A 19783-nucleotide genomic window follows, 5' to 3' on the forward strand; every position below is an offset into this window, starting at 1 on the left:
TTTCTCTTTGCCAAAAACAACAAAGTTGCAGAGGCTCCCGCTGCAGTCTGGGGACACCTGAGCCTCCGAGGGTTCGGTCGCGGGGTCACGAGAGGGCATGAGGGGGATAGAGACGAGAGCAGCACCGCGCTTCAGGGGCTTTAATATTTCCCAAGCCTTGTGTCTGCAGACGGTACGGGAGGATCACGAAACGGAAACGTGAGGCGGGCTGGTGGCGATGGAGCCGGAAAGGGAAGTGAGGGTGGCTGTCTAGGGAGGGCTGGCTGGACGCCCTCAACACCCGGAGGGCGGCCTGAGGTAGGTAGCCCAGGCCCTCTAAGGCCCACCTGCTAGAGGCTCGGGCTCCTCGGAACGCCACCTCCATCTGGAGGGGGCCCAGGCCTGCCCGTCTGTGGCGGACACGGCGCGCCGCTTCTGCCAGGCCGGGGACCCGAGCCCGATCAGCACGAGGGCGGCGCAGGTGTGCGGGCCGGAGCTCAGCGGCGGCGGGGGGCAGGCGCACACGGTGCAGATGAAGGCTGGGAGGACGGTGGCCAGTGCGAGCGCCGTCCCGGGAGGGTGTGTGCGTGCTCGGTGACAGCGAAGGGCCTAGCTGACTCGGCCACGCTCCGTCATCCAGTGTGGCCTGGGACCGAGAACCCGGCGGCACGAGAGCTGGCCACGGACAGGAGTGGGGTCTGGGAGCGCGGAAGAGAGTGGGCCCGACCGTCACAGGTGAGGGAAAGCCCTCCCCCGTGCTTGCTAACCCAGGGTCAGAAGCAGGGGCGCCCAGAGAGAGCTCCCTGCGCCGGCAGAAGGCGCCCCCCTCCGCCGAGGCGCCCCCGCGGGCGAAAGCTGCGAGGCCCCGGTTCCCACATGAGCCGGCTCGGGGCAGGGGCGGGGGTGCGGCAGGGACACGGTCACTAGATGTTTCCAGCTCTGTGGCAGATGGGTGAATCGCAACTGAGCCGTCAGCGGGGGGGGGGGGGGGGGGGCTGCCTGAGGACCGGCCCCTTGCCTCAGATCGCAGGCCATCCGGGTGGCTCTGCTCATCGTTTGCCTCTCTCATCCCTGTCCTTCTTACGGGCCCTTTCTTTAAAAGCTCCCCCGCGAGTTGCTCACCCATATTTCCTTGGCTCCCTCGTAGGACAGATAGGCCATTTTCTCTTCAGCGCGGGCCAGATTCTGTTCGAGGCGGCAAATGTCATCCGGGTACCCCTAGACGTGCTCATTCACCTGTTCTTCCACCGACGCTTGTCTTGGGAGCAAAAGACAAGGGGACTACTCCCTGAGCACTCTGCCCAGGGGTTGTGCTGGCAAGGAGCAGTCCCACGTCAAGACTAGACTTGGGTTCAGATCCCACCTTCCTCCTCTCTCCTCCCCCAGGTCTGCCTCAGAACACCAGAAACGCGCACCAGTCACACACATGCTGGTATTCATACACCTTTCATGTACAGATCCTGTTTCACAATGGCTTCACAAAACTAGCCACAGACTAGAAGTCGTAGAAAGGAAAATCTGAGTTATCCATGCCTGCTATTAAATCCCATATAAATTCCCAGCATCGGTGTTTGGCAAGCAGTAATCATTCCATAAAAGCCTGTAGAGACAGAAACAGATGAGTGGTTCCTGGCAGCTGAGGGTGGGGAGAGAATGGGGAGTGACTGCCAATGGGATGGGGTTTCTTTTTGGAGTGATGACAACGTTCCGGAATGAGACAGCGGTGACGGTTGCGCAAGTCTGTGAATACACTGAAAACCACTGATCGTAAATGGGTGAATTTTATGGGGATGTGAATTAGATCTCAATAAAGCTGTTATTAAAACAAAAACAAAAAATTGAATTGTGGCAGTGGTCGTACACCTTAGTAAATCTACGAACGGTCATTGAAACGTATAGTCACGATGGTGCATTTTATGGCACGTAACTTATATCTCGGTAGACCTCTTAAAAAACACAAACAAAATATCACTAACCAGTTGTTTATGGCTATGTGTGGAAGTTGTAAAAGTATAAAAATACGTATGAAAAAGATAAGGGCCCAATGAGGATAGCGAGACGGGTGGAAGGGGAGGGGTTGGGAAGGGATAAGGTGAGAGCTTCAAGTGAACCTTCTAAAGTTTTCTTTCTTGGGGTGCCTGGGTGGCTCAGTTGGTTAGGCATCCGACTTCGGCTCAGGTCATGATCTCGTGGTTTACGGGTTCGAGCCCCGTGTCGGGCTCTGCACTGACGGCTCAGAGCCTGGAGCCTGCTTCCGATTCTGGGTCTCCCTCTCTCTCTGCCCCTCCCCTGCTCACACTCTGTCTCTCTATCTCTCTCTCAAAAATAAGCATTGAAGTTTTACTTCTTAACAAAATAACATTTGAGGCAAATTTGGTAAATGTTAATTAAGATTTGAGAAAGCTGAGGGTGGGTATACAGTGTTGACCGTGTTATCCTCTACATTTTCCCTGGGTTTGGAATATTCCATAATTTAAAGAAACTTTGAGGCTCTTCATTTGGGCACCAGGAAGGATGGCCCAGAGGACAGAGGCCATGTGGCTTTTAGCACCGTCACTTGGGGACGAGCCACGGAATGCTTGTCCCGTGAGTCGGGGATGGTGATGCTGGAGAAGCAGAAAGGCACTGGAGACACAGGATTGCTGGGGCCTGCTACCCTGTGGAAAACAGGGCAATGGAGGATGCGGCCGATCAGTTCACGTGGCTCTGGCATGCACAAGAGCCTAAGCAATGGTGCTGTCGCGCAGACAGGGAATATGAGGCAAGGGGGTCGGTTTGGTCTCGCTTCAAGGACTTGACTGACACCCCCATGGAGATGTCCCCCAGGCATTTGCTGAAAGCCAATTCATCAAGAGCTGGTCCATAACAGCATTTCAAGGAACATTCCCTTGATCTCTGCCCTGCTCCCTGTAGAGAAGAGAGCAGACTGACAATGCCCACAGAGAGGGGGAGGCAGTAGAGTGTCCACTTGAAAGGACATTTCCCATGACTGTCTTTCTATTTACATGAAGGATTCAGACACAAGAATGTTCAAGATATTAACTATGTTCAAGTATATATTAATGAATATATATATATACATATACATATATATATATATATATATATATTTGTTTATTTTTGAAGTAGAGAGAGACAGAGCATGAGCGGGGGGAGGAGCAGAGAGAGAGGGAGACACAGAATCCGAAGCAGGCTCCAGGCTCCGAGCGGTTAGCACAGAGCCCGATGTGGGGCTCGAACTCACAAACCTTGAGATCATGACCTGAGCCGAAGTCAGACGCTTAACTGAGCCACCCAGGCGCCCCTCATGAATATACTCTTCATAGATATGAAGTCAAGGAATAGATCTGCCATTAATATATTTATAAGAATTTACAAACATATTCTTAAATGAATTCTTGAATAGAGTATTCAAGAAGAAAATATTAATTCACAAGGATATTCTATTAGTCTCCCCTTGTCTCTGGCCCCCAGGCTCTTTGCCCTCTGGCAACAGCATCCTGGCTACGACAGAGCTGACTCCCTTCCCTGTTCCTCCCTTAGTCAAGGATCCTCTCCACCCCACTCCTACAGTTGCAGAGGCAAATGAACCACTCTATTTTTTTTTTATCTCAACTTCTATTTAAATTCTAGTTAGTTGACATGTATGGTAAAATTAGTTTCGGGTGTAGAATTTAGTGATTTATCACTTACATATAACACCCAGTGCTCATCACAAGTGCCCTCCTTAATCTCCATCACTCATCTAGCCCACCCCCACCTCTCTCCATCAACCCTCAGTTTGTTCTCTGTATTTAAGGGTCTCCTATGGTTTGTTTCCTCTCTCTTCCCCCGCCCTTCCCTTATGTTCAACTGTTTTATTTCTTAAATTCCACATATGAATGAAATCATATCGTATTTGTTTTTCTCTGACTTATTTTGCTTAGCATAATACTCTATAGCTCCATCCACAGCACTGCAAATGACAAGACTTCATTCTTTTTTATGGCTGAGTAACATTCCATTACATATATATATGTGTGTATATACATGTATGTGCATATAGACCACATCTTCTTTATCCATCCATCAGTTGATGGACATTTGGGCTCTTTCCATACTTTGGCTATTGTTGATAGCACTGCTACAAACATTGGGGTGCACATGCTCCTCTGAATCGGTATTTTCGTGTCCTTTGTGTAAATGCCTAATAGTGCATTTGCTGCGTCGTAGAGTAGTTCTATTTTTAACTTTCTGAGGAACCTCCATACTGTTTCCCAGAGTGACTGCACCAGTTTGCATTCCCACCAACAGTGCACGAGGGTTCCCTTTTCTCCACATCTTCACCAATGTCTGTTGCTTCCCGAGTTGTTAATTTTAGCCATCCTGACAGGTGTGAGGTGGTATCTCATCATGGTTTTTTTTTTTTAATTACTTTATTTATTTTGAAAGAGAGACAGAGACAGAGAATGAGAATGAGTGGAGACAGAGGATCTGAAGCAGGCTCCACACTGACAGCAGAGAGCCCAATGTGGGGCTCAAACTCACAAACAGGGAGATCGTGACTTGACCAAAGCCAGATGCTTAGCCGGCTGAGCCACCCAGGCACCCCTCATCATGGTTTTGATTTGTATTTCCCTGATGATGAGTGACGTTGAGCATCTCTTCATGCGTCTGTTAGCCATCCGGATGTCTTCTTCGCAAAAATGTCTGTTCATGTCTTCTGCCCATTTCTTAACTGGATTATTTATTTGGGGGATGTTGGGTTTTAGAAGTTCTTTATAGATTTTAGATAATAACCCTTTATCAGATATGTCATTTGCAAATATCTTCTCCCATTCTGTTGGTTGTCTTAGTTTTGTTGATTGTTTCCTTCATTGTGCAGAAGCTTTTTATCTTGATGAGGTCCCAATAGTTCATTTTTGCTTTTCTTTCTCTTGCCTCCAGAGATGTGTCTAGTAAGAAGTTGCTACAGCTGAGGCCAAAGAGGTTGCTGCCTGTGTTCTCCTGTAGGATTTTGATGGTTTCCCATCACACATTTAGGTCTTTCATCCATTTTGAATTTATTTTTGTGTGTGATGTAAGAAAGTGGTCCAGTTTTTCTTCTGCATGTTGCTCTCCAGTTTTCCCAAGACTATTTGTTGAAGAGACTGTCCTTTTTCCATTGGATATTCTTTCCTGCTTTGTCAAACATTAGTTGACCATATAGTTGTGGGTCCATTTCTGGGGTTTCTATTCTATTCCACTGATCTATGTGTCTGTTTCTGTGCCAATACCATACTGCCTTGGTGATTACAGCTTTGTAATACATCTTGAAGTCCAGGATTGTGATGCCTCCAGCTTTGGTTTTCTTTTTCAGGATTGCTTTGGCTATTCAGAGTCTTTTCTGGTTCCATACAAGTTTTAGGATTGTTTGTTCTAGCTCTGTGCAAAATGCTGGTGGTATTTTGATAGGGATTGCATCAAACGTGTACATTGCTTTGGGTAATATGGACATTTTAACAATATTTGTTCTTCTAATCCATGATCCAGGACTGTTTGTCCATTTCATTATGTGCTCTGCACTTTGTTTCATAAGTGTTCTGTAGTTTTGGAGTACAGATCTTTCACCCCTTTGGGGAGGTTTATTCCCAGGATCCTATGGGATTTGGTGCAATTGTAAATGGGATCAGTTCCTGGATTTCCTTTTCTGCTGCTTCATTATTGGTGTATAAAAATGCATCTGGTTTCTGTACATTGACTTTTATGTTCTTGACTTGTGTATTAGTTCCAGTAATTTTTTGGTGGAGTCTTTCGGGTTTCCTACATAGAGTATCATGTCATCTGCAAATAGTGAAAGTTTGACTGCTCCTTTGCCAATCTGGATGACTTTGATTTCTTTTTGTTGTCTGAGTGCTGAGGCTAGGACTTCCAGTACTATGTTAAATATCAGGGGTGAGAGTGGATATCCCTGTCGTGTTCCTGAACGTAGAGGAAAAGCTCTCAGGTTTTCCTCATTGAGGTTGATATTAGCTGTGGGTCTTTCATATATAGTCTTTATGATGTTGAGGTGTGTTCCCTCTATCCTTCCTTTGTTGAGGGTTTTTATCAAGAATGAATGCTGTATTTTGTCAAATGCTTTCTCTGCATCTATAGAGAGGATCATAGGATTCTTATCCTTTATTAACATGGTGCATAACATTGATTGATTTGCAAATATTGAACACCCCTGCAGCCCAGGAATAAATCCCACTTGATCGCGGTGAATAATTATTTTAATGTACGGTTGGATTTGATTTGCTAGTATCTTGTTGAGAATTTTTTCATCTGTGTCCATGAGGGATATTGGCGTGGATTTTGAATCAAGGTAATGCTGGCCTTATAGAAGAAGTTTGCAAGTTTTCCTTCCATTTCTGTTTTTTGGAACAGTTTGAGAAGAATAGGTATTAACTCTTCTTTAAATGCCTGGGGGGGGGGCACCTGGCTGACTCAGTTGGTTAAGCATCTGACTCCTGGTTTCGGCTCTTGGTTTCAGCTTAGGTCATGATCTCACAGTTCATTGAGTTCGAGCCCTGCATCAGGCTCTGTGCTGATGGCTCAGAGGCTGGAGCCTACTTCAGATTCTGTGTCTCCCTCTCTCTCTGCCCCTCTCCTGCTCATGCTCTGTCTGTCTCTCTCAAAAATCAATAAACATTAAAAAAAAATTTTTTAATAAAAAATAAATAAATGTCTGGTAGAATTCTCCTGAGAAGGCTTCTGGCCCTGGACTTTTGTTGGGAGATTTTTTTTTAATGTTTATTTATTTTTGAGACAGAGAGAGACAGAGCATGAACAGGGGAGGGTCAGAGAGAGAGGGAGACACAGAATCGGAAGCAGGCTCCAGGCTCTGAGCTGTCAGCACAGAGCCCAACGTGGGGCTCGAACTCACGGACTGTGAGATCATGACCTGAGCTGTGTTGGGAGATTTTTTGATTACTGATTCAATTTCTTTGCTGGTTATGGGTCTGTTCAAATTTTCTATTTCTTCCTGTTTCAGTTTGGTAGTTTCTATATTTCTAGGAACTTATCCATTTCTTTCAGATTGTCCAGTTTGTTGGCATATAATTTTTCATAATATTGTCTTATAATTGTCTGTATTTCTGTGGTGTTGGCTGTGATCTCTCCTCTTTCATTCTTGACTTTATTTGGGTACTTTCTCTTTTCTCTTTGAAAAGTCTGGCTAGGTGTTTTTCAATTTTATTAATTCTTTCAAAGAACCAGCTCTTAGTTTCATTGATCTGATCTAATGTTGTTTGTTTGTATATTGCTTATCTCTCCTTTAATCTTTATCACGTCCCCTCTTCTGCTGGCTTGAAGCTTTATTTGCTATTCCTTTTCTAGCTCCTTTAAGTGTAAGGTTAGTTTGTGTATTTGAGACTTTTCTTGCTTCTTGAGATAGGCCGGTATTGCTATATACTTCTCTCTTATGACCACCTTTGCTGTATCCCAAAGGGTTTGGACTGTCGTGTTTTCATTTTCATTTGCTTACATGTATTTTTTTTTTTAACATCTTCTTGAATTTCCTGGTTAACCCACTCATTCCTTAGTATGTTCTTTAACCTCCATGTATTTGCGGTCTGTCCAAATTTTTTTCTTGTGGTTGACTTCAAGTTTCATAGCATGTGGTCTGCAAATATGCATGGTATCTTGATCTTTTTGTACTCTTGATCTTGATCTTTTTGTACTCATTGAGGGCTGATTTGTGCCCCAGTATGTGATCTATTCTGGAGAATGTTCCATGTGCACTCAAGAAGAATGTATATTCTGCTGCTTTAGGATGAAATGTTCTGAATATATCTGTTAAGTCCATTGGGTCCAGTGTGTCTTTCAAAGCCATTGTTTCTTTGTTGATTTTCTGCTTAGATGATCTGTCCATTGTTGTAAGTGGGGTGTTAAAGTCCCCTAGTATTCTTGTATTATTATCAATGAGTTTCTTTATGTTTGTTATTAATTGATTTATATATTTGGGTGTTTCAAGTTGGGGGCATAAATATTTACAGTTGTTAGATCTTCTTGGATAGCCCCCTTAATTATGATATAGTGCCCTTCTTCATCTCTTGTTACAGTCTTCAGTTTAAAAAATCTATTGTCTGGGGGCACCTGGGTGGCTCAGTTGGTTGAGTGACCGACTTTGGCTCAGGTCATGATCTCACAGCCCGTGAGCCTGAGCCCTGCGTCGGGCTCCGTGCTGACAGCTCAGAGCCTGGAGCCTGGTTTAGATTCTGTGTCTCCCTCTCTCTCTCTCTGCCCCTCCCCTGCTCATGCTCTGTCTCTCTCTCTCTAAGAATAAATAAACATTAAAAAATTAAAATCTATTTGTCTGATATAAGTATGGCTACCCTGGCTTTCTTTTGACGTCCATTAGCATGATAGATGGTTCTCAATCCCCTCACTTTAAATCTAGAGGTGTTTTTAGGTCTAAAATGAGTCTCTTGTAAGCAGCATACAGATGGGTCTTTTTTTTTTTTTTTTTTAATCCATTCTAATACCCCATATCTTTTGACTGGAGCATTTAGTCCAGCAAATGGACCGCTCTAGAAAATGCTCTTACAAAGACAACGTGACGACCAGCCAACCAAAATGCCCCCCAAATCTTCCAGAGCTGTGAAGGCCACCCTTTGTAATACAAATTGTCTTAAACATCATTGTTGTTGAAGAAAAGTATATCCTTTTTTTAAGTTTATTTTATTTTGAGAGAGAGAGAGAAAGTGTGCGCAGGTGAGGGGCAGACAGAGAGGAAGAGAGAGAATCCCAAGCAGGCTCCACACCCAGTGCAGGGCCTGACAGGCGCTTGATCTCATGACTGTGAGATCATGACCTGAGCCGAAATCAAGAATCGGACACTTAAGCGACTGAGCCACCCAGGCGCCCTTAAGATGAGTTTATTCTTGATCATACCTGAGCACTGGCTTTTGGCAAACTGAGCTAGAAACTAGTGGCCTGCAACTTGAAGAAGTCTGAGATGAAGAAACAAATGTAGGAGGGATCAAGCCCTGCAGGTAGGGTGGGGTAATGCAGCAGGGACCGAGTAGGTCCTCCTGAGCAAATGTGCAACCACATGCGTCCTTATAGGAGGGAAGCAGAGGGAGCTTTTACACACAGAGAAGAGGGCCATATGAAAACAGAGCAGAGAGAGATGTGAAGATACTGGCCTTGAAGGTTGGAGTGATGTGGCCACAAGCTAAGGTCCCGGCAGCCACCAGAAGCTGACGTACAAGAATGTCCATAGCAGCTTTATTCATAACAGCCCCAACCAGCAGCAGGTGAACGGGTAAACTAACTGTGGTGCATCCATACAGTAGAATACTGCTGAGCAAGAAAGAGTGATCTATTCCTATGCACAGCTTGGATGAATCTCAGAATATTACACTGGGTGAAAGAAGACAGACATAAAGGACTATATACCGTATGATTCCATTTACATGAAGTATCCAGAAGAGACAAATGCAGAGAGACAGAAAGCACACTGGTGGTTACCAGGGGTTAGGGTTAGGGGAATGGGGAGTGGTGGGGTGTTCCTCTGGAGTGATGGAAATGTTCTGGAACCAAATATAGGTGGTGGTTGCACAACACTGCGAACGTACTAAATGCCACTGGATTGCACATTTTAAGATGGATAATTTTGTTTTGTGAATTTCATCTCAATTCAAAAATAGAAAAGGGGCACCTGGGTGGCTCGGTCAATGAGCATCTGACTTCAGCTCAGGTGATGATCTTGCGGTTCGTGAGTTCAAGCCCTGCACCAGGCTCGCTGCTGTCAGCACAGAGCCCGCTTTGACTCTTCTGTACCCCCTGCTTCTGTGCCTCTCCTCCACTTGCACTCTCTCTCAAAAATAAATAAAACATTTTAAAAGTGGTTAAGGAAGGAAGGAAGGAAGGAAGGAAGGAAGGAAGAAAGACCTCTTGAAAGGAAACATTTACCTGTGAGAAGTGTCATAGGACTTTTCGGTTTGAAATCTCAGTTTGTGACACGCCAGAGGAGACGTGACAATCACAGGGGCTTGGGTGGTGACCGTACAGGTATGAACACCAGGTGACACTTTACTGACTTCAACACATAGGTCATGTCTACATCTAGCTCACATAAAGGTTTTTTAAAAGATTGGAAGGAGACATATGTTTTAAAAAATTCAATGAATTCCTGTGTCCCCTTCACCCTAGATTAGGAAGCTACGTGGCCAGGACATGTTGACATGCTCTCAGGCTTGTGCCTCTCTGAGACTCCATTTCCCCATCCGTAAAGTGGGTCGCTGAACACCACAGGTGACAATGCTATTTGCTCCCTGCTGTCACTGTTATTATATAGTCATCTCCCGCCCATTCTCCATGTCTCCTGGCAAATCGGAGTCCTACAGACCTGCTTTGTTGCTTCTAATGTATATTTATCAAGATAGGCTAACTGCCGTGGGCAACAAGTGGAAAATCTCGGTGGCTGAACACAACAAAAGCTTACAGCACACTCCTATCACAGTCCAACGGTGGTGGGGGTGGCTGTTTCAGAAGTGCAAGCATGTAGAATTCACAGGGAACCCAAGGGAGGGAGGTCACCCTGCCCCACCGCGCTGCAGGCACATCCTGATTTGCTAAGGGGTTAAGAGCTTATGGGAGCACAACAGTCCTGTTGGCCTGGAGGTATGGAAACTTATGGGGATATGTGTCACTGCCACTGGGCTCTAGTCTCGCTGTATATAAATCCAATCTTGGAAATGGTATTTTGACAAAGGGGTTGCCATTAAGAGTCCCAAGAGTTAGGTTTGGTTGCCCTGTCCTCCAAACATCACACCCAAAAGAAACTCATAATTCTGATCGGCGCTCTTATTTGACACTTTGCTGCCCTGCAGTAGTTTTGAGGCGTCCCCCACAGACTTGTCAAGCAGTGTAAATGCAGGTAACGCTTCCCTGTGAAAGCAGAAGAGGACTGATCCCCAAGTGCCTCTTTCCCCACAGACACACAGGTGCTAAGAAGGGATGGCAGAGTTCTCACTTTGCTGGGAATCTTGGGTCATCCATGTAATACCTCCCTCTCTGGCCAGGCTTTGGAAGAATTAGAGCTAATGCAAAAACCAGATGCAACAGACTGCGGGGACCAGGGGAGAGAATGTGGCACCCCTGAGGGCCGCTAGGACCCTAAGAAAGGTCCAAATAGGAATAGTGCGGGTCCTCGAGAGACTGTGTTTGCCTTTCCCCCCTTATTTGTGAGCCCTGGTCTCATCTTAGATGAAAATAAGTTCGACCCGCCACACAGCGGGGAGAAAGCATTCCCCAGAAGGCAATCATTTTCAGAAGAAATAGCCCCAGCTCAGCCATGAGCACAGGTGAAGGGATCGTGGCAGGTAGGGCATCCTGTTTCACACATTATGCTCACAGATGGGGATGTGCAGGACCCCTCCGTGACCCATGACGGGCGCCCGCTAGGCTCACCGCCACCGCAAGTATCTCCCACCACCACAGGCAGAGCCTACAGCTTCTGGGATCAGCTGGCGAGACCCTGAGCTGGAGCCCCATTTTGCCAGGAGAGGGCCCCGGTGGGCGCACAACAGCAGGCAGGGGACGAGCCCTCTCCACCACGGGGCCCAGGGGCCCGAGAAACACTGACCAGCTCCTCTCCACCTCCCCCTCCCCGCAACCCTCCAAACCCATGTCCTTGCTTGCCTCCACTCTCCCAGCGATAGCCCCGGAGGCGGGGCGGGGGGGCGGGGCGACCCCACAGCCCAGGCTGCAGCGGTTGGGCCACTTCACCTGCATTTCTGTTCCTGGAGGGACGCCAGCGACACCTGCAGGCCCATCAGACGGCTCTCGTTTAGGCTCGGATAGGACACCTGGAGGCTGAGGTGGAGCTCCCTAACTTCTCTTAGGTCCTCCTTCATCTGTCGCAACGGCAGGTTTCGCTGCTGGGCCACACGCTTTGTCCCCCAGGACTTCCCCGGCCACGAAGCTGGGAAGTGGCTCGCCAGGGGCAAGTGTCTGACGATATCAGACAGGTCGGTGGACAGGCAGTCTTCCCCACCTGGCCTGGGAGACTGAAGACGGGGCCTTCTCGCTGGGCCGCCTGCAGTGGCGCAGGCTGCTTTTGGCCTTGGGTGCTAAGCCCTGGGGCCTCCAGCCCCCCTCCAGCCCCTGCAGCTGCCGGTGGCAACGGCAGAGCCTTCGCTCAATCTGGGCAATGGTGGCAGAGGCGCGCTGGTTCACCTTCTCGAAGGCCTGCCGGATGTGGGGGGCGTGGTGCCGGTTGGCTTTGGACACCAGCTTGAGGTAGCCCACGGTGTTCTCGTCCCGACTGGCCTTCTCCAGTCTCTGCTGCTCTGAGAGGTAAAGGACGCGGTGCTTGACACTATCCTGTAAGTTCCGGGCCAGCTCCCCATCTGACAGACAGGAATGGCCCCTGGGGGGGCCGTCCTCGCTGGATGAAAGGGACCCGCATGAGGAAACGTTGGAGAGAATGGCCGCACTTGGGCTCTTGGTATATTCTGCCTGCGTCGGAAACAAGGAATGGTTAACAGGTACTTCTGTGAGCTGCAAACGGTACAAGTGGACCTACTGTCGTCTCACTCTGTAATAATACTCAGCTGCAGGCACAGGTACTTACATATGCAACATTTGTGCACTCAAGACGGGCCCAACACAGACTGGAGAGGTCAAGTTCAACTTCCGGGCCCCTCTCCCTTTCTTTTCAGCACCCAGTTGTTGTTTTTTTTTTTTTTAAGTCCTCTCTACACCCAATATGGGGCTTAAACTCAACTCTGAGATCAAGAGTCGCACACTCCTCTGACTGAGCACCTGACTTTTTGCTGTATGAATGGACCTCGCTAGAACCCTCAGGTGGCTAGAATCCCCCCCTCCACACCTGTCTTGTCTGTTCTTGGACTTCTTCTCTCCCCACAAATACCAACTGTATTGGTATAGATCTCATCTTATAAAGTACGTAATGAGCTCATTCCCATCAACCCATATGTTTTATTATATTGCTACCGCCAGCAGATCGAAGAGGGAGGCAAGGAGATCCGCATCCCGACGAGTTCATTCCTTCATTCGATCACTCATTCAACACACACTTCCTGAGCACCTACCATGTGGTACAGAAGCCAGACACATTCCTTGCTCATAGAGAGCGGACAGTCAGGGGTGAAAAAAACTACTGTAATGCAAATGAATGCACCTCTCATATGGGCAAGTTAATAAACCACTCAGAGAGTCAGTTTTCTCATCTTTCAAACAAAGATGGCCATAGCAACATAGCTGGGAGACAGCGGACCAGGGCAGAGTGGATGGTGATGAGCTAGGAGAGGCAGGTGAGGTCACGACAGGTGGAGGGGTGCCTGGCTGGCTCAGTCAGCGGAGGGTGTGACTCTTGATCTCGGGGTTATGCCTTTGAGCCCCACGTTGGGCATAGAGATTACTTCAAAATCAAATCTTGGGGCGCCTGGGTGGCTCAGTTGGGTAAGCGTCCAACTTTGGCTCAGGTCATGATCTCACTTGTGAGTTTGAACCCTGCATTGGGCTCTCTGCTGTCATCGTGGAGCACATTTCAGATCCTCTGTCCCTGTGTCTCTCTGTCCCTCCCCCGCTCGTGCTCTTTCTCCCTTTCTCTGAAAAATAAATAAATTTTTTTTTTTTAATTTAGGGGCAGCTTGGTGGCTCAGTTGGTTGAGTATCTGACTCTGGCTCGGGTCATGATCTCGCAGTTCATGAGTTCAAGCCCCGCACTTGGCTCTGTCCTGCTATCTCAGAGCCCAGAGCCTGCTTCAGCTTCTGTGTCTTCTCTCTGTGCACCTTCCCTGCTTGCACTCTCTCTCTCTCTCTCTCTCTCTCTCTCTCTCAAAATTAAATAAACATTAAAAATTTTTTTGATTTAAAAAAATTATATAAAAAATACAAGTTAACTTTAAAAAAACTTTTAAAAAAGAACAGGTAAAGTCTCTGTTCTGTTTCTACTTTTTAAAAAGCTTTTTTAAATGTTTATTTATTTTTGAGAGAGAGAGCGAGTGGGAGAGGGAGCAGAGAGAGAGGGAGACAGAGGATCTGAGGTGGGCTCCTCGGTGAAAATGGAGCCGCAGGACAGAAACTGGTACGGGCGCTTTGGAAAAGCAGTGCTAAACTGTAAAGCTGAAGACATGTATACCAAATGGCCCAGCAATTGCATTCACTGGTATGGCCTTGGGAAACAGGTACACGAATGTTCCCAATAGCCAACTGCTAGAAATAACCCTCTGCCCATCGGCTGTAAAATGTGTAAGCGAACTGCAAAATATTCAACAACATACTACTATACAGCAATGAAAGTGAACTACAGCCTTGAAAATATGAATGAACGGGGGCACTGGGTAGCTCAGTCGGTTAAGCGGCCGACTTCAGCTCAGCTCGTGGTCTCGAAGTCTGTGAGTTCAAGCCCCGCCTCGGGCTCTGTGCTGGCAGCTCAGAGCCTGGAGCCTGCTTCCGATTCTGTGTCTCCCTCTCTCTCTGCCCCTCCCCTGCTTGCTCTCTGTCTGTCTGTCTCTCTCAAAAAATAATAAACATTAAAAAATTTAAAAAAAAAGAAAATATGAATGAACAAGCATAATGTTGAACAAAAGAAGCTAAACACAGAAAAATCCATACTATATATGGTTTCGGCATATAAAGTTGAAAAGCAAGCAAAACAAAATGATGCTGTTTAGGGACAACAGACAATAAAGCTATAAAGAAAAGCATGGGCATTGGTAGCCTAAGTGTCAGGATAGTGGCTCCCACTAAAGTGGGAGCAGGGGGTCGTGATTGGGAGAGACAGGTGGAGGAGGCCAAGGTGCTTAACCTGAGTAGCAGTTACACGTCAGTTCACATCATCGTTTCCCGAAATGTCTGTTGATGTTTCCTGTGCCTTTACATACATCTGCCAAATTTCACATTTGTAAAAGTTTTTAAATGTTCAAGAGATGGCTATAATAGCAAGTTAGAAATAGCTAGAGGGAGAATTAGTAAAGAAAGCATCCAGAATGCAACACAGAGGCACAAAGAAACAGAAAATTAAAAAAAAAAAAAAACTAGTGAAAGACAGAAGACGTGGAAAATAGATGCAAAAGTCTAATAGAATGAGGGAATGGCGAGATTTTAAGAGAGAGTCACAAACAACTTTCCAGAACTGATAAAAGACAACACAAATTCAAGAAGCCCAATAAATCCCAAACAGGAAAAGAGAAATAGAACCACATCTAGACACAAGATTTTAAAAGCAGCCAGATTTATGGGGCACCTGGGTGGCTCGATCACTTTCTTGATTTCAGCTCAGGTCATGATCTCACAGTTTCGTGAGTCTGAGCCCTGAATTGAGCTCTGCACCCTGATAGTGCAGAGCCTGCTTGGAATTCTCTGTCTCCCTCTCTCTCTCTGCCCCTTCCCTGCTCATGCTTTGTCTCTCTCTCTCTCTCTCTCTCTCTCTCTCTCTCAAAAAAAGGCCAGATTTAAAAAGCTAATTACCTTTAAAACCATGACCTTTAGACTGAAAGCTGAGTTTTCAATGGCATTAACGAAATTCAGAAGAGTTGAGTGATATCTTCAATATGCTGAGAGAATAACTGTCAGAGAGAAAAAAAATAGGTCATGTTCAAACAATTGGAAGTCAGAACGTTTTCAGATTTTTCAGCAAAGCACTGGGAACAATGAAGTAATGCCTCCAAACTGGGGGGAGGGATGATTTTCCAACCTAGCATTCTGCACCCAAACTGTCTATTGTGAGATTAGACTAAAGGTATGAAAGAACCGAAATAGTTCACCCCGTCTGCATTCATTCTCTGGAAGCTACTAGAGAAGGAGTATCACCAAAACCAGAGGGGAACCTAAGAAAGAGGTTGAGATGGGATCGATAAGACCAGTCAAGAGGAAGCAGAGGATATCTCCAGCATGATGGAAGGGGAGCCCAGGCTAGTGGCTGGGGGGGCAAGTCAAAAGGCTTCAGGAGAGAACACTGCAAGGGAGTGAAATGCACGTCCTGCTGGACATCTGTAACCAGCTGGAGAGGAGATGGAGACAGCTGGGGGGAGTGCGGGCCTATGAAAAGTAGTAGAGAACAAGAAACATGGGAGCAGGGCGGGGGGGGTGGGAGACAGGGGTTAACTCTAAGGTCAACGAAACATTGGGAGACAAAAGTCATCAGAGTGATGACTCAGTTATAACTAGTGTTCCATGGACTTGATAATGCAAACACCAAGATATGACCTAACCCTAATCATTGTATACCGTACTGGAAGGATTTGGTGGGGGGGGGGGGTATGACAAAGAGCTACGTTATCATCTTCTATAGTGAAAAAAAACAATCAATAATTGTTCAAATATAAAAATAAAAAATAGCACTATAAACAATTTATTTAGAGAACTGGAGCTAAATACCAAAAGAAACAGCTGAAAGAGTTGAAAGTGGTTGATTCCAGGAGGTGGACGATTACGTGGGTGGAAACGATTACAGCTTTTGCAATAAACCTTGTAGAACCGTTTAACTCTTTGAAGCAGGAGCTGGCCCAACAATGGCTTGGTTTTATACAGGTGTCAGCTAAGAATGGTTTATTAAATTTTGAAACAGATGAAAAAATCAGAAGAGTATTTTGTGACACGTGAAAAGTACGTAAGATTCAAATTTCAGTCCGTAAACACAGTGATTGGCACATGGCCACACTTGTTCATTTAGGTGTTGTCTATGGCTGTATGTGTGCCACAAAAACGGCCTAAATGGCTTCAACAGAGACCACGTGACCTCAAATATTTACTATCTGGCCCTTTATAGGAGAAGTTTGCCGACCCCTGCTTTCAACTATGTTCAGGTAAACCATTGAATGAATAAAAGAACAAAATAATTGTTTATTTAAAAACAAAGTGGGGGGTGCCCGGTTTGCTCAGTCAGTAGAGCATGTGACTCTTGATCTCTGGGTTATAAATAGGAGCTCCATATTGTGAGTAGAGATTGCTTAAAAATAAAAGCTTTAGGGATGGCTGAGGGGCTCAGTCAGTTAAGTGTCCCACTTCAGCTCAAGTCATGATTTCATGGTTTGTGAGTTCAGGCCCCACATCGGGCCCTCTGCTCTCGGCACAAAGCCTGCTTCGAATCCTGTCCCCCTTCTTCTCTGCCCCTCCCCCGCTCACACTCTCATGCTCTCTCTGTCTCAAAAATAAACATTTATAATAATAAAATCTTAAAAAAACATAAAATCTTTAAAAATTAAAAAGGAAGTAGGAAATAGGGAGAATGGACAGTTGTTAATGACTGGTTCTATTGTGGAATTTTATAGATAACATAAAAAACTCAAAATTGAAAAAAAAATTAAAGGTAACCATTAGAAAAAAAAAGTCACGTACATAAGATCCAAATAACCAAGGGGAGAAAAACCATGGAACTCTATTAATCCAAAAAAAGGAAGGAGAGGAGGAACAAAGAGAAACGAGATATCAGGGTACACAGAAGCTATAAAATAGGATGCCGATGCGACGTGATTATCAAAAAGCATACGGTATGTTCTTGAACAGAAGACTCAACGCTACAAATATGTCAGCCCTCTACACATCAACTTATCAATTCAATGAAATCCCAATTAAAAACCCAATGGAATTGTCTTAGGAATCTTACATTAGCTGCTTCTAAAACTTACTTGGAAGAGAAAATGCAAAAGAGCGGCAAAGAAAAAAGAATTTTTAGACAGAGAGAGAGACGGTACAAGCGCAAGTAGGGAAGAGGGGCAGAGGGAGAGGGAGAGAGAATCCCAAGCAGGGTCCACGAAGAGTGTGGAGCCTGACGAGGAACTCGATCCCACGAGTTCACAGCCCAAGCCAAAATCAAGAGTCAGATGTTCAACTGACTGAGCCACCCAGGCGACCCTAGCAGAGCAATTTTTTAAAAAGAATAATAAATATAGTCTTGGGACCATTGGCTATTTGAAAAAAATTAAATCACAGTGTCATCTTACATCATATACATCATATAAAGTTGAGACAAGATACAGAATTGAACATAAAAATGAAATAATAGGGGACTCCTGGGCGCCTCAGTCGGGGGTAAGCGTCCGACTTCAGCTCAGGTCATGAGTTCATGGTTCTTGGGTTTGAGCCCCACTTCAGGCTCTGTGCTGACAGCTCGGAGCCTGGAGCCTGCTTGGGATTCTGCGTCTCCTTCTCTCGGCCCCTCTCCCCCTTTTGCGTGTGCACTCTCTCTCTCTCAAAAATAAATTAAACTTTAAAAGAAGGAAATAACAAAAGTGTTAGAAGGACATAATAGCAAGTGTTTTTACAATCTTTGTGTGAAGAGCACCTTTCTAAACAAGAGTCAACCCAAAATTCCACAAAGAAAAAGATTTATATATTTTACTACAGAAAAAAAATTCAAACCTTCTCATGGAAAAAAAAAAAGCATGAAGTTAAAAAGAAGCAACATTCGGGGGGGTGGGCTAAATGGGTGATAGGCATGAAGGAGGGCACTTGGGTCGAGCACTGGGTGTTATATATAAGTGATGAATAAATAAATTAAAAATACAAAATAAAGAAGGGAAAAGCCAAAAAAAAAAAAAGCAACATTTAGGTTTGGGCTCAAGCACTTAAAACCAAAGTATCTCTTAATATTTTCAAAAAGCAACAGGTTGAGAAAAAAATATTTACAGTCTCCCTGACAGAGAACAGTCTGTTCAACACAATATGCAGAGAATTCCTACAAATTAGGAAACTAAAACAAACAATCCATTACAAAAACAGTAAAGGATAGTAGGCAATTCAGAAAGGACAAACTACGAGTGGCAACAAACGTACAAAAAAATGTGCAACTACAAGGATATCAGGCAAATGTAAGTCAAAGCACTGACTGTTGAATACGATTTTCTCATCCATGAGAATGGCACACACTAAAAAGACTAAACATTCAGTGTCGATGAGGAGGTGGGAAAAAGAACACTCACATACTCTGCGGGTAGGAATACACGAAGGTTTTTCTTGAGCAAATAAAATTTTCAACGCAGATACCCTTCACCCAAGCAAGAACACGGCAGCGTAGCCGCCGCATTAACGGACACTCGGGGCCTCTCGGGAGCGGGGCCCTTTTGAACGAAGATGCTGCGCGTTGGTTGAACTTAGGGCATAGAGTTGTGGGGAAGCCACGCTGGGCCTTGGAAGATCATCGCAAAGTCAAAGCCAACAGCTCTCTGAGACTACGCTGCGACCTGGAGGAGGTGGGAAACTCCCAGAAGTCAAGCTCCCTGGGGAAAGCTGCACGCTAGCATTGGGCTAAGGCCACCCTAACCCTCAATAGTCACAAGGGGCTTGTGGCCTGCCGCCGTGCACAGGGTTCCAGAAAGAGAAAGAGGTCACCGCAAAGACAAGGCATGCTCATCTGCTAAGAAGCCCACCTGGGCTACCTTGGGGGTGGGGGGAAGGGACCAACAGAGGGTAAAATTCCAGCGTGGCTTTTTTAAATATCGTGATCAATTGCATGAAACATAAACTTCACCATCGTAACTCTTTAAAGTGTGTGAAGCAGTCCCGTTTACATACACCAGGTGGTGAAAAGACCACATCTAGTTCCAGAACCTTTTTATCACCCCCACAGCAGCCCCTGGACCCCGGCAGAGGCAGGCCTCTTTGAATTGATAGCACAAAGGGATATGTAAAGAAATTAAGTTATTTCGATTAATGTCCGCACACACGCAAAGAAGAGTTCAAAATCCATTGAGCTGAGGGAGCAGCGCGCGAGGGGGACTGGCGCTCGGAAGGGCCGGAGCGCGGAGAGAGCGGCGCGCGGGACAAATTGGCGGGCGGAGGGGCCCGCGCTCGAGGGCAGTTGGCGCGCTCGGAGGCGACGCGCGGA

The 19783-nt window shown here is 46.0% G+C and overlaps 1 protein-coding gene across 1 annotated transcript; it reads right to left on the reverse strand.

The window, feature by feature from the left end:
* Positions 1–96: 96 nt before the first annotated feature.
* Positions 97–15438, reverse strand: TEX28 (testis expressed 28). The gene is given in 5 exon segments (XM_049643319.1): positions 97–588; positions 1102–1237; positions 11716–11997; positions 11999–12447; positions 15427–15438. Coding segments are annotated over 5 exon segments (1152 nt in total). The 3' UTR covers positions 97–315.
* Between the last annotated feature and the right edge of the window lie 4345 nt (positions 15439–19783).

The sequence above is a fragment of the Panthera uncia genome, chromosome X (assembly GCF_023721935.1).
Source record: "Panthera uncia isolate 11264 chromosome X, Puncia_PCG_1.0, whole genome shotgun sequence".
NCBI classification, from domain to species: domain Eukaryota; kingdom Metazoa; phylum Chordata; class Mammalia; order Carnivora; family Felidae; genus Panthera; species Panthera uncia.